The 15,415-nt window shown below is 44.1% G+C and overlaps 1 protein-coding gene across 1 annotated transcript; it reads right to left on the bottom strand.

The window, feature by feature from the left end:
- Positions 1-144: 144 nt before the first annotated feature.
- Positions 145-14,203, bottom strand: LOC118310784 (regulator of nonsense transcripts 1-like). The gene is made up of 24 exons (XM_035634060.2): positions 13,846-14,203; positions 12,691-12,827; positions 11,238-11,327; positions 10,553-10,720; positions 10,269-10,449; positions 9,620-9,781; positions 9,352-9,436; positions 8,929-9,027; positions 8,330-8,438; positions 8,017-8,176; positions 7,626-7,744; positions 6,830-6,994; positions 6,492-6,606; positions 6,220-6,363; positions 5,835-6,048; positions 5,298-5,415; positions 4,931-5,087; positions 4,644-4,786; positions 4,383-4,557; positions 4,101-4,182; positions 3,720-3,881; positions 3,357-3,622; positions 2,974-3,096; positions 145-2,359 (listed from the first exon to the last, which is right to left on the bottom strand). Exons 1-23 carry the CDS (start codon positions 14,014-14,016, stop codon positions 2,977-2,979), a joined length of 3,342 nt encoding a protein of 1,113 aa, XP_035489953.2. The 5' UTR covers positions 14,017-14,203; the 3' UTR covers positions 145-2,359; positions 2,974-2,976.
- Positions 14,204-15,415: the final 1,212 nt, after the last annotated feature.

The raw sequence follows: 15,415 nt of genomic DNA, 5'->3' as shown, positions 1-15,415 counted from the left end.
TCTTCACATCATTACTTTCATAACTGAAGGCAGTTCTGTATTTAAAAAAAACAAACCGTTCGATATGACCGGTGGTGCATTTTATATACTGCCAATTCATCTGCAAAATGGGTCAGTGGTATAAAAAAGAAGAAGAAGTGCAAGTTGAAGAAGCAAACTTTAATTTCCCAAGATAACTTGTGAGCATCATTTACTAACTGCCACCAGTAATTAGTGGGTGGACACAAATCATGTTCATTTAGAGTTCAGTTTTTGACAGCAAGAAGCCAAATAAAGATGATCATATATATATATATAAATACACACACATATGTATATATATATATATATATATATATATACACATATACACACACACACAAATATATATATATACACATATATACATACATACATATATATGTGTGTGTATATATGTACATACACACACACATATATATATATATATAAATATATACATACCTATATATGTGTATATATATATGAATGACACGCACAACATGTGTTGGTAAAGGATGAGGTGGTCACAGTCTTGCTCGCTTAAAAAAACGAATGGCATTTTTAACTGCTTCAACGTCAATGATCATTTGATCACTTGATCATAGTTCAAGCATCTAGTTAGTGACCTCACGAAACTCATGTAGCTGATAATCTATTTTTCTACAGATAATTCATGCTGAGGGGGGGGATAAATATGAATTTGATGCCCTGCACATCTGGATGAGACCTGAAGTGACCTGAGTGTGTTAGGAACAGAAAAAACACTTCAGATCTTTGTGGTTGATTTCCGTCTCAATTTGTCTCTGAGAAGTTTTTTTTTTTTTACCAGGTTATTTCTGCAACAGACAGATGAAAGAAGCATTATATATTAAATATTAAATATATATTAAAGATCATTTCAGTCAGGGTGGCTAAGTTCTTTACCAACAGCTGTTTAGACAATGAGTGGGTGTAAGCTTCATGCACTTCATTGATGTGTAAATCAAAGTTCTTTAGATCACAAGGAAAACAAGGGATCACTAGACATGGTACAATCTCAAAGTCCTGATTAAATGTAAGCTACATGATAACTTACATCTCTAGCATGTGAAATGAAAACTTAAAACGTACAAACAACTGTACTAAAGACTCAAAGTCTACTAAAGTAACTGTTCTGTCCTTCAAACGACGAACTACTGTTTGTGACAGTTTCACTCTTTTCTGTAAGATCAAGACTTCAGGACGACAAACAAACTAGAGGAAGAAAACAAATTCTCCGCACTTAAGTCCAAGCTACATTTACATTACACTTACAGTTATCGTACCTTCAGTTAAATATGTCTTTGAGACCAATTTTATAGTGCACGTACAACATATAACCTCTAAACGTATAACCAGTAGACGATGCTGATCTTTGGAGTCATCGGCCTCAGATCTGGAGATAAAGATGTTTTTCTTTTGCGTTTACATTTTTTTTAAAACTAATTCACCACCTCTTGTTTCTTTGCAGACCACCTTGAGAAAGGGCTGCCTTGAAAGACGGCCGACTATGCCGCCTAACATCACTGAAAACCTCAATGAAAGCAGCTTTTATTTAGAAAACTTTCCAACTCAAACCCGAGGAAGAAAAGCGAATGATCTGTGGCTGTATATTCCTCAAATACGCGCCACAAGCACCTTTGAGTTCACTCGAACAGCCAAACTGTGTTTCGACACTCCTCTCTCTCCTGGATGCTTAGATGTGATCAAATGCAGAGCCTTGATTCAAGCTTTGAGTTTAAAAATGTTGCCAAGTCAACTACTCCAAGAGTTGTGTTCCCTCTCTATCTCTCTCTCTCTGTCCATGTCACAGAAGACGTCCTGTTGAGTTGGCTTGGAGGACTTTCTTGGTGAGACACCTCTTCTTCTCCGTCTTTCTCAGCTTCTGGAGCAAGAATCCCAACCATACCGCCTGGAGACGCCAGAGGGTTCAGGGGTACACGAGGGACAAGATGACACAGTCGTCCCTCACCCCTCTCCAACGTTTGGAACTCCCACCCTCCTCGACCCGTCCGAGGTCTTGCCTCTCTAACTGTGCTGCTCCGGCGACGACGAGCTTTCTTCTTCGCCGTGTCTCCGCGTGTGAGCAGCAGTGCCTTCTCTGCTCCACCTGCCTCCCGCTCGCCTCTCTTGCTCTCCTTCCTGTCCAGCTCTACTCCCATTGTTGCCCTCACTCTTGTGATTGGTTGGTTTCTCACGGTCTCTCTCCTGTTACTTTCACACAGTGGTGCTTCAGTTGTAGCAGTGGAAAACGGGTATCCATGTTTGTTCTTTTTTGTTATTACCCAGATTAAAATACCGATGAACTAAGCTTCACGCAGGCCTAGCTCCTTTCCAGCAACTGTAAGACAATGAAAAATACACATATAAATATATATTCATATATATAAAATACATTTAAAGCAATATTTGGATCAGTTAGGAAATATGCCCATTAGCTTAGTAGGATTAGATGAGAAGAAGTTACACATGTCTGTATGATATAAATGAGGCTATAACTAGGAGGCAGTTAGCTCAGCACAAAGACAGGAAACAGCTGACCAGTCTCAGTGCAACGGTACCGACCTTTACAACTCAATCAATACTTTGTCTGGTTTGTTTAATCTACTCAAAAAGCAAAGTGTAAAGATGAGCAGTTTTAGTTTTATGGAGTTACATGCCAGTCTATTTATCGACCAAGAGCAGGGACTTCCTGGAGTCTCCACTGAGAGCCTGGTCTGTCACACAACTCTTTGTGACACAGCAACACATTGTTGTGTTTACATGATAGTTTTGGATGGATAATTAACTTCGCGAGTCTGGCAAGGCATTTTGCCTGTTCCCCATGCTAAGCTAACTGTATCACTGCTCCAGCTTCAGCTTTACATTGGTAGGGAATTCTCAGTAGGAAAACAAATGGGCAGATTTTCCTAAAAAATTCAGTGAGTCAGCCGAGTCCACAGCGGAATGTCTTACTGTCTAGTACTGGGACAGTCCAGTCACACCACCGTGTTGGTAGGCCCGCTCCCCCTGGTAGGTGGAGTCCTGGGACAGAGCCACATCAATCTGGGACTTGAACTCGTCTCCTAGGTAACTGTCCTATAATACGACAAACAGAAGAAGGCCAGTCAACAGTTATTCCCTCACTTCTTTCCAGGCAGGAAAAGAGAGAGTGGTTATAGACAAGATGAAGTCTTTACTTGAAGAGGAAACCTGGACAAGAGCTTGGAATATATGTACAGACAGCTCTGGCCTTGCTGTGAATAAACAGTTTGCCTCTTAAAGTGCCGCATGTTAGAACATCATATAATGTCTTTAGTGCTAGATTTATGAAAAAGATTTCCGACTAATAAATAAACCTGGGAGAGTTCAGGCTGGGAGAGTCCGGTCTGACTCATCTGTGATGGTTGGCTCATGTTGATGTAGCCCTGGGTCAGAGGACCCTGGGAGAAGGACTGGGAGCCCAGGTCCTGGCTGGCCTGGCTGGCGCTTATTTGTCCTCCGTGCCCGCGGTCCGCTCCCCCACCGTGGTTTCCTATGATGCCGCGGTTTCTTTGACGGCCACCCCGAGTCCCGCCTCCTCCTCCTCCACTTCCTGCCTTGCCCTTCATACCTCCACCACGACCTGGTCGGCAGTGGAGTCAGATAAAACAGTTCAGACAGGATTGTGCCTGAAAAAACTATGCAGTTAGCATGCCTCTGACAGTTTTATCGTTTCTCACCTCCTGAGGGCCCGTTGACCTGCCCCATGTACCCCGAAGGAGGTATAGGGGGCATCACAAGGTTGAAGGGGATGGGGATGTTCATGGAACTCATGGGACTGGAGCCTGTGCCAATCATACCGATCTGGTCATGGGTCTGGAAATACATGTTGGACATACGTCCTGCAGTGGAAAGAACTGCATGTTAATCTCACTTCCTTCTAAATAACATGGTAGTGTGCAGAGATAGTTTCATCACATGACAGTGCACAAAGCTCTTGCTTTTATACTTAAGATTCTAGCAAAGCAGATACAGTACATGTTCCTTTGTAATGGGATCTATTGGTAAGATACTTTCTCACATTTGAGATTAAAACATACGAGTTTTCCACAGTGACTCACCGTTGCTGCTGCGGTCATAAACAGATCCAGGAATGAGGGCCTCCCTGGCATCATACATGGCAGTGCTCATGAATCGACCCCCCTGAAAAACACAAAAAGGACGTTTTTAGGCCACAGCTCATTAATTGTTCACTAATTTATTACTCAGTTTTCCTTAATCTCCCCCTCCTAGATGCATGGGTGCATTTTGAAATGCATCTTACATCCTTCACGGGCCAAAAAAAACACGTGTGTCAGTTAAGTAACTGTGATTTCAGCTATGAAACCACATACTAAACTCACAGGGTTGATGGTGTTGACCAACTTGCGTGGCTTGCTGAATTGCATGAGGCTCTCCCTCAAGTTGTTGAGGGGGCCTTCGACCAGGACCTTCTGCTCCTTGTAGTAGTTCAGCAGATGGTTCCACAAGGGCTGCTTTGACAGGGCCTTCGGGTTCCCCACTATTATTACACCATACCTATGTGACAGAAACAAGATTATGATTAAAGACCTAATGATTAAGAGTTAACATTAGTAAGGGTAACTGCTGTAGTTCTACTTCACCTGGCCCTGGTGAGCGCCACGTTCAGACGTCGGGGATCGTTCAGGAAGCCAATGCCCTGGTGCTCATTGGCCCTCACACACGAAAGGATGATGAAGTCTTTCTCTCTGCCTTGAAAGGCATCAACACTGGCTATCTCCACCTCCTACATAAAGAGTGAAGAGAAATTAGACGGGGAAAAAAATGATGTGAGACATCTTTTGGTTATGCTTCCTGTATTTCAGTTTAAATGGTTGTGATCAAGTGCACAATTCAACATTTAAAATGCAAGAAATAATTGTCCCCCCACCTGATAGAGCTTGGTGTGGAGGGAGCCACTGAACTGCATGTATTGGACCAGGTATGACCTCTGACCCTCGTAGGGGGTAATGATGCCGATCTGGTCAGGTTTTGCCCCAGCCTTCAGCAGCCTTGTGGTTATCTTCTCCACATTGGCCGCCTCAGTCCTGCATGAAGTCAATATATGATGGGAAACAGTTTGTGCAAAAAACTAATCATGTTATGGAAATGAATCATGCTAACCCCATCTAAAAATGTTTAGTGCCTATAGTGACTATGTGTATGAGAGAAATTTAAACATGATTGTCAAATTAAGTTATTGCAGGAGATTGAATGATAAACATATCGGATCGACATAAAGATCAAGAAATTCTGACCTGTTGAGATATGACGTTCCAGAGCTGGCAATTTCCTCTTGGCCTTGTGTGACGTAAAAAAACATTGGCTTGTCAGGCTGCGGCCACTGGAAGTCAAAACCTTTCTTCACACGATCCCCTGTAGAAAGAGCAAACAGACACATAAGTGACTCAAGACTCTTGCTGACGATGTACAGGAAAGTCCACTGACATGTGTTCATCAAAGGAGGAAGCATCACAGGATACGCTGCAGAAAAGATCTGCGTCTATGTTACATCTGCTTCAGGAATGATAGGTAAATACATTTAAAGAGGTTGAAAATACAAACAAAGCAGAATGTATACGACTTATGGTACCGTGACTATCAATAGTGTGAACATATAATCTGACGAGGTCACAAGTCTATATTTTAACTTGTCTGTGTGGAGTCAAGAACAAGTGAAAGAACATTCAGCTGCCTACTGAAGCTTGGGCAGGAATTTAGAGAGCAGTCTCTAAAGCATTCACTTTTGAACATCACAAAATTAGATTTCAAACAAAATATAATTTTCGTCTTACCAGCAGTGACCCCGTTCTGCAGAGAGCCTTCATAGAAGATGTTGGAGGGGAAGGCGCTGAGGGCCGGGTGCATGCGGTACTGGACCTGCAGACGGATTGGTCGGATCCCCAGAACTACCAGGCGCTCAAACAGAGACTGTGAAAGACCTGCTTTTGCTGCCTTCTTACACATCACCACAGGTCCCAGCTGGCAGTGATCACCCACCAAAATCAACTATGGAGAAAAAAAACCCAGATGAGTACAAAGTTCAAAGGAGGAGTGAAGATAACAAAATAAATATTTTGCAGGAACTGTTATTGACCTCACAACTGTGGAATGACAGCACTTTAACAGATAGACGATGCCATAGAATGATTCACATGTATTTTCACACGAGTCTCCAACCTGCTTGGCCCCCAGGACAACAGGCACCATGCACTCTGGTTCAGTGGCTTGGGTGCTCTCATCGATCAGGATTGAGCGGAACTGCATCTTGGCCAAACGAGGATCTCCCGCCCCAACACAGGTAGAACAGATCACATCAGCATTCTAGGGAAGAGAGAGGGAATAAAGTGGAGATGTTTATGAGCAATGAAAAGTTTCTTTTTAGAAAAACTAATACCATGGCACATACTCTTCAGATTTGGTAGGACTTCAGCAAGAGCAGACTTTCATACCATAAGCAGCTCCCTCTCAGCAGTGCGTCTCAGAGCTCGGTAGCGCTTCTCGTCCGAGGAGGACAGCTCGCCAGTCTCGTCTTTCAGCTGTTGGAGCTTCTGAAGCTCAGGCATACTGCAAGTTTGAATGATTTCACCAAATCAGTGTTGTGCCTGAGAGCAATGGTTAGAATCTGCAACATGTATTACTTGAATAATGTTACATAATCTAAAGCCAATGCTTCTCTCAAAGGAACTGGTAGGAAAATAATCCTTCTAAAGTTGTAAAAAAGTTAACCAAACACACAAAACTGAGTCGTCTTTAGAATGCTTATTGATCCCAGCCAGTTATATGTTACCTGTCCATGTTTCGGGTCTGGTTGTGCAAAGCCAGGAAGGACACAGGTGAGTCGATGGCCTCTCTGCTCTTGGCACACAGCCTCACCACCTTGAGTCCAGACAGGTGGATCTTCTCTGTCAGCTGGTCAACAGCAATGTTACTGGGAGCGCACACCAGCACTGGCCTGAAGAAACAAGTCACAGCGACTGTCTCAGGGATCACAAGCTATTCCTTAAGAACAGTATCAGTCATTTCAATCTTAAATCTGTTTGAAGTGACTAAATAACAATCAATAGAAAAAATAATGATTAGTTGAATATACTAAGAGGCCCTGTGCAGACGTGGCATTAACATTCATCTGTGGTGACGTGATTGTAGCCGAAACACATTAAGGACATATTTGAGATAGGATCACTCAGAACCACACTCGGAGGAGGTCTGGGACACATGTGGCCACATTCTTTACATTTGCGTGAATACAAATGCGTCCTAGGCCACATGTAAAGGTCCCCCTGCTCAGCTCACATTTTTTGGCCCGCTACAGTTTAAAAATGAAAAATATTTTTACACTTCTCAGTGTTTCCCACATACACTGATTCATTTGTGGCCGCCGCTCCATGTGATTTGATCGCAAGTGATCACTCGAGACACATGTGAAGATGCCTTCTAATGCCAGGTGTGAACCGATGAACTTTCAAAAGTCCCATTATGACCCACGACAGATGTTAACACCAGGTCTGATCAGGGCCAGATGCTCAAAAAAAGAAAGATTCTGAAAAAGAAAAGTAAAGACATTTACTCAGTGTGTTTCTTACCCGTTACCCTGCCTTGCCAGGTGGTAGACGATGGTGGCAGAGGTTACTGTCTTCCCTGTGCCAGGAGGCCCCTGGATCAGACTGAGGGGACGCTGCAGCACTGTCTTCACAGCATACACCTGCATTACAACACAACACAATATATTGTCATTAAGAGGAAAAGAACAAAGAATCTCGATATACAATTTAAAACATAAAAAAGGCCCCTATTAACAACCTAGGTTGAGCCTAAAAACGTTTTTTTGTGGGGTAAGTGACCTCAGTCTTAAAACTCTGCATCATCTCTGTCATGTTTGTGTTTTCTGTAATGCAGATATTGGCACTGGCAAATGTACCTTGTGAAATTTGACCAAAGTCTATCAATGAAAATGTAGTCGTCTCTCTAACTGACCTGGGAGTGGTTCAGATCAGGCAGGCCCTGTGCGGTGAAACGTTTGGGCAGCTGACACTTGATGACCACGTCTTCTACCTCGTGTCCCAGCAGTTTGTGATAAATGTAACCAGACACTGAAGTCTCGTCCACAGCAAATGTCTTCAGGGCACTCTGCATCCTGGATGATGGAAACAGGAATATTGAAACAAGGTTGATAAAGTTGGGTTTCGGCCTTGCTTACACAGCAAAATTAATAAATGCAGATGTCAAATCAACAAACAAGTGTGTGCGTGTGTGTGTGTGTGTGTGTGTGTGTTTTTCTTGTGAGTACCTGTCAAAGGAAGTGGACTTCCACACAAAGTCGACCTGGAAGTTGTGTGGTATCTCCACTGGGGCCCCGGCACTGCTCCTTAACTCTATGGCAATCTCATCACCATAGTCTGGAACAGTAACTCAAGGAAGACAAGGAGCCTTCAAATATATGTACTGTACTGCACTCATCATCATATCTGTGGTAAGTGCTTCGACTATATGTCTATTGTGCTATATGAATTGGGGTCAGATAAACGGTGCTATCAGTAATATTTTACTGTTTATTTTCATTCCAGTCACTACTCAGATACCTGCTGCTGACATCTAAAGCTTTATCAACTACAGGGTTTTGCCTGCCTGTGGTTTTGTTTAGTCAAAACCCCGCTGAATATCAGTTGAGGATTTATGAATTCTAATTTTCAAAAAAATGGTTAAGAAAAAGTTGGATAGATGAACAAACAATCGTCCAGATATGCAGCCTCATCAGTGAACAGGTACTGTTGTGGTTGTAGTTTTCTACAGCTGCCACTAGATGCTACCAAAACCCCATGAAGCTATAGTGCTAAATGGGCGCATTACAGATATGCAGGTCAAATATTACAACAGTCATTAGGATACTATCGGGGACTTTGATGACATGTCCAATGCCTTTCCATGGAGGTGCCAGGTCTCCTTTGTACCTGAGACAGATTTCATCTCCCTGCATCAGTCGCATATCTACAAGGAGAGCAGACAAGACATACACCAACAATAATTAATCAAAAGTCATGAAATGTGTCAGAACTGCCACAGAGGAGGTGTTATTTACTTTGGCAAGTGTTTATTTATCTGTCTCTTTGTCTGTACAGCTGCATGACTGAGTCCTGAAACTTTACAGGTGTGTAGTTGAGATCAAAATGTCTAGGGTCAAAAGTTTGAGGCTGGGAGTGGACCATCCCTTGAGAAATAATGACGACTGAGTACACATGACTCAGAATATGTTGATGAACAATGCAGCTGTTGTGATTAAAAATACACCTGAAGCAAACTACAAATCAATACCTGAGTCTGTCTTGGGAAGAGTGAAATATGCAATCCTCTTTTTATTCAGTCCCAAGTCCCATCTGACTGTAATGTTGTCTTGTGTCTGTTAGGAAGCAACATAAAATGCATATTTAATATTCAAATAGCAACAGAAATCATCTTAATCAAAAGCATTTGAAAATAAACTGAATTCAAATACAACTGAAACAATGTACTAATTAACTGATGATTTGATCCATATACAAGAAGGAAAAAACAATTTTTTGTTGTTGTTTTTTTATAAAACCTGGGACTCTTTAAGTTTCTTATCGTAATCAGCTTCCAGCTTCACAAGAGGACCGAAGATGTTCTGGTACTGATAAGCATCCTCGTAGCGGAGCAGGACATGCTGGGGCTCCTCATCCACACCCGGCTTCTCCAGATCCTCCAAGGTCGCAGTGGGATTTTCCTGCCGGGTGAGATGATGTTTATGTTTTGAGTAATTATAATTTGAGTTGAGTGTTTTCTATCAATATCTTCAAATCTCCTAAATTCAACTTGGACAGATTCAGACAACAGGCCTTTTCTCAAAACACATTTCAAGGTCCTGGTATTGAGCATTGTTGGTTCACTGTCACGTTGTCATGGCTTCAATAAAACAATAAGCTTATTAATGTTATGCTATGAGCATATGGAAAAGAAATACAGAGGAACTGCTGGGTTGGAGTGAACCTCATCACAGCAGCAACACAGGCATGAAACAGGCAATGAAACTGATACGGAAGTGAGAAACAACTCAGCACACGTGCAGTAATTAACTTGCATCACACTCAACTTTATGAGCATATTTGGTTAACTATATAGATAAGCCCTACACATGTTCAAATTTAAGTTGTGTGGGAGTATTTACATCGTAAAATGGCGGGTGTGTGCAAGGACAGTCGCATTAACAGTACCTTCCAGAGTTCCTCCAGCTTGTTGATCTGCTGGGCGGTGATCTGCCGGGCCCTGAGCTGCTCCTGTTCGGAGGGGATTTTGACCAGCCAGGAAAGAAAGCAGCGGTCCTGGATGAGAGGCTGCCACTGTGAGCTGTCCCAGTTGATGTCTTTCAGACTGCTCTGGCTGGCACATGGCTGCCTGCGCGACGACCAAAACAAACATGTCAAATGTAAATGTGAAATGCTCTGTTCTCTCTGACTGACCCTGTGTAGTCAGTTGCATATACAGTACGTGCCCTCACCTGCACAGTAACACCACCACTGAATCAGCCTTGGCGGGGATAAAGCCCAGCAGGAAGACATTGCGGCAGCCACAGTTGTAACACTCCAGTACCGTTTCCCCCAGAGGGCCATCTTTATGCAGGGTCACCTCCTTGGACTTTGCTCTCACAAGGTGGTTGACAATGTGGCTAAAAGTGCCGAGAATGATAATCAATGTTTCTGCCGGAAGAAACGCCTAAAAAAAGACTACAGTCCAATACACAGAGAGGGTTTATACACCAGCAATTAGTCCTTAAACATACAATAGGATCAACATGTATGGAGGATTATGAACATCCTTACAAGCTGTATTACTATCTGTTCATGGTTATATTTCATTTACTTGTATATGACTAAATACTATTTGTCAATAAGGCCAGAAAATTCAGTTAGTGTTTGGATTATCCATTTATCTGCCAGCTGCCTGTAAGACTCTGATGAACCTCCTCTGACAGAAAAGATTTTCTTTGTAAAGGACATACAGTACTGCTCACCTGGACTGTTTGTAAATGATATTGTGTGTGACATGTAAGTTATACATAATAAAGACATGTTATTACAGTAACTGTGTTCTGTCCTCTTGCAGTAATGATGTGATTCTCTCCCCAGTTCATTGAGTATAGCCAGGGAGGGTCAATCAAAAGCGGATAATTCACACTATCTTACCTCCCGGATGTGTTTCCACGGCCGTTACAAAACCACTTCTTGCTGGTGTTGCAGTAAACCACACAGGCTGGATCATGAATCCCACAGTAACTATAACAGAGGAGAGTCAGAAGGGACTTAGTCTAAAGTCGCATCTGTTTCAGAACATAACAAGCACCGAAAAAAATTAACGGATATCTTATGATAAATTAATAAAACAGAATCAGATTACCTCATGTCACAAACATATCTTTCATTAATGAAACTAAAATCACAGAAGTACCCATTCGTTTTATATAAGTTTTACATATGTCAAAGCAATAGCACATGTTCAATGAATGATTTTTCCTTTTTTCCCCCACTTTCAGCATCAAATACCTTAAGGTGACTTACAGTGATGGACACTTTTCAGGAAACTGTCAGTGCTGTGAGAATTTTTGAGAAACCAAAATGAAGAAGAATGTTGTCAATGGTTATTAAAGTTTATATAAAAATTTAGGAAACGATATGGTGTTACATTTGAAGAGACAAATGAGGTCCAAGTTCCATGTCCAAAATAATTTGTTAAAATTGTCAATCTTCAGCAAAAACTATTCAAATTATTTGATTTTGCTGCTCCTGAAATTGACATCAGTTTTTAGAGAAACAACCTGAGTTGTTATCTCACTGAGGAACCGAGACGGTCTGGTCAGACAAACTCAGCTGGACTTTTTTTGGCACAGCTCATGTCTGACAGAAAGTTAGTTAGACAGCACTGTGAGATGACTGAGTATGAGGACAGCAGCACTGCGTGGCATGACGCAACACCAATAGTGACTATTCATCACTGACATTAGACGTGATATGCTCTAATAATCTGACGTAAATGTAAATCTGCAGTGTGTGGTTGCAGGGAGGAGTGCGTGTTAGCACTAGAGTAAATTACTGGAGTGAAGTGACAAAGTTGGCCAGCACACTGACTATAGATAAGGTCAGATGGGCTTCCTCTGTGTCAAGGACTATCTGCAAGCTCAGCCTGCATGCCTCCACAATCCTGTTTTTGCCTTCTTATTAACTGTATTTTACTAGTTTCACCAAATATTGCTGTTGCTATTCCAGGGAAAATGAAGGGCCAACTTAGACAGAAAGCAGCAGACTGAATGAGTGTATTTAGAGCAGAAGGTATCTGCTTTAAATACACTCAGCTAGAACAATTTCATGTAACATTACACTTAAAAAAGTGGCATAAAAAATGACTGCAGAGTGTATTGGTTGACTAATATGCACATGGAGAGGATCCCACAACCCACTGACACTGAGTGTAAAGAGAGGGGTTGTTTCTAGCAGTAACAAATAAAAACAATCATCAGAAATTGCTGACAAGACACTTCATGGGACAAAATTTCATTTTTTTCTGAAAGAACATAAAATCATCACAAGTGACCTCTTCCACTCTGACGACCGGTGGACCAGTCACATGAGTGTGGCCCCTCACCTGCAGGCATGTGCAGGAAGGTCCTTGGTGTAGTAGGTGTCCTCCTCATCCTCCTCAAAGTTCAGCTCTGCCAGCAACTGACCGGCTTTCACCACGGGGTCAACTCCATTCTGTAACAGCCCGTCAGCACCGTTGACCTGAGGAGACAGGGTGTGAAGAACCATGAATATTATTCTTTTTTTTTTAATTGATATCAGCCTGACATGAGGGATAAACTCATACAGAACCATCACGGATTGTCCAAAGCCTGGACAACCAAACAGACATAACTAATTTGATGATCATATATATATATATATATATATATATATATATATATATATATATATATATATATATATTCACTTGCAGTCTACTTTAATAAATGTCATAAGGTGATTGGCTGCAACCTGCCGTCCCTCCAGGACTCTGAAGCCTGCAGGAAAGATCGTAGCACATCCCTCCCACCCCGGACACAAACTTATTTAAATGCTCCCCTCCAGCAAGAGGTTTAGGTGTGTCAAGACCAAAACCTCCCGTCACAAAGAGAGTTTCTTCCCTTCTGCCATCGGCCTCATCAACAAGGCCCGGGACCCCGACTGACACCTCCCTTCCTTCCCCATGGACATTACACGTTATATTAACGTAATCCACCACACTCACATTTAACCATCTGTGACCCAGATATTTAATATAAATAGTGTGAATTTTATTTCATTTTATCTTATTCTACATTTTTTCTAATTCTGTGTATACATGTGACTGCTACATGCACCTTAAAAACACCAAAACAAATTCCTCGTATGTAGCCTGATATCTGGCAATAAAAACTGATTCTGATTCTGACATCAATAGACGGTTTGCTGACAGACCCTGAGTTAGCATGTGAAGCTAGCTGTGTGTGCACTGACCTCGGTGGTTGTTGTCGTCAGTGGACACTAAGAGTAGCTAGTGTAAACAAGTGCACAAACACACACCGTGTTTGAATCGCAATAAGCAGCATGCTAACTCTGAGCTGCGAGCTAGTTAGCTAGCATGCTAGCCAATTAGGAGGATACCAGCACGGTGACGGATGGCGGCGTCACGGGGCTAACACCGGGGGGCTAACACCGGGGGCTAACCGGCGATGTTGTGAGCTAACACGGCAGCCGTGACGCCGAGTCGCCGCGGACCCACCTGCCCGTCGAGCTGGCTCTGGGTCTGGCCTTGGGTCTGGGTCTGGCTCGGCAGGGTGAAATCGGTGAAGTCGTACTCGGAGCCCTGCGTGTCCGCCCCCATCAGCTCGGCGTCCTCGGTGTCCAGGAACGTGAGGGTCTGCGAACTCGGCCCGTACGCCTCGACGCTCATGTTGTCGCCTTCTCGTCGGCGGTATTTCGTCAACAATGTTCCACGGGCGGTCGCTTACTGGCGGGGGGAGACTGACGGGGACAGGAGTGTTGATGGGGAAGATGACAAACAGTGGCGGTGTGAGGGAGACGGGCAGACTCGACTGCGGCTGCGTTCCGTTTGTCTCCTCCCCCCGCTCGTCTCCTTCACTACCACTCGTCTCCTTCACTCGTCTCCTTCACTCCCGCTCGTCTCCTTCACTACCGCTCGTCTCCTTCACTACCACTCGTCTCCTTCACTCGTCTCCTTCACTCCCGCTCGTCTCCTCTCGTCTCCTTCACTACCTCTCGTCTCCTTCACTACCACTCGTCTCCTTCACTCGTCTCCTTCACTCCCGCTCGTCTCCTTCACTATCACTCGTCTCCTTCACTCGTCTCCTTCACTACCACTCGTCTCCTTCACTCCCGCTCGTCTCCTTCACCCCCGCTCGTCTCCTTCACTACCACTCGTCTCCTTCACTACCACTCGTCTCCTTCACTATCACTCGTCTCCTTCACTCGTCTCCTTCACTACCACTCGTCTCCTTCACCCCCGCTCGTCTCCTTCACTACCACTCGTCTCCTTCACTCGTCTCCTTCACTACCACTCGTCTCCTTCACCCCCGCTCGTCTCCTTCACTACCACTCGTCTCCTTCACTCGTCTCCTTCACTACCACTCGTCTCCTTCACTCCCGCTCGTCTCCTCTCGTCTCCTTCACCCCCGCTCGTCTCCTTCACCCCCGCTCGTCTCCTTCACTCCCGCTCGTCTCCTCTCGTCTCCTTCACTACCACTCGTCTCCTCTCGTCTCCTTCACTACCACTCGTCTCCTTCACTCCCGCTCGTCTCCTCTCGTCTCCTTCACTACCACTCGTCTCCTTCACTCCCGCTCGTCTCCTCTCGTCTCCTTCACTACCACTCGTCTCCTTCACTCCCGCTCGTCTCCTCTCGTCTCCTTCACCCCCGCTCGTCTCCTTCACTCCCGCTCGTCTCCTCTCGTCTCCTTCACTACCACTCGTCTCCTTCACTCCCGCTCGTCTCCTCTCGTCTCCTTCACCCCCGCTCGTCTCCTTCACTCCCGCTCGTCTCCTCTCGTCTCCTTCACTACCACTCGTCTCCTCTCGTCTCCTTCACTACCACTCGTCTCCTTCACTCCCGCTCGTCTCCTCTCGTCTCCTTCACCCCCGCTCGTCTCCTTCACTCCCGCTCGTCTCCTTCACTACCACTCGTCTCCTCTCGTCTCCTTCACTACCACTCGTCTCCTTCACTCCCGCTCGTCTCCTCTCGTCTCCTTCACCCCCGCTCGTCTCCTTCACTCCCGCTCGTCTCCTTCACTACCACTCGTCTCCTTCTCTCGTCTCCTTCACTCCCGCTCGTCTCCTT

Source organism: Scophthalmus maximus, chromosome 5, assembly GCF_022379125.1.
Source record: "Scophthalmus maximus strain ysfricsl-2021 chromosome 5, ASM2237912v1, whole genome shotgun sequence".
Taxonomy (NCBI): domain Eukaryota; kingdom Metazoa; phylum Chordata; class Actinopteri; order Pleuronectiformes; family Scophthalmidae; genus Scophthalmus; species Scophthalmus maximus.
The sequence above is the reverse complement of the archived record's forward strand: the minus strand, read 5'-3'. Positions and strand labels throughout refer to the sequence as shown.

Coding starts and splice junctions, on each gene's coding strand:
- LOC118310784 (XM_035634060.2), bottom strand. CDS start 14,016: ATGAGCGTCGAGGCGTACGGGCCGAGTTCGCAGACCCTCACGTTCCTG. Junction 8,177..8,329: donor AAGTCCACTTCCTTTGACAG/GTACTCACAAGA, acceptor TCCATCATCCAG/GATGCAGAGTGCCCTGAAGA. Junction 5,416..5,834: donor GCAGAACGGGGTCACTGCTG/GTAAGACGAAAA, acceptor CTCTTTCTACAG/GGGATCGTGTGAAGAAAGGT.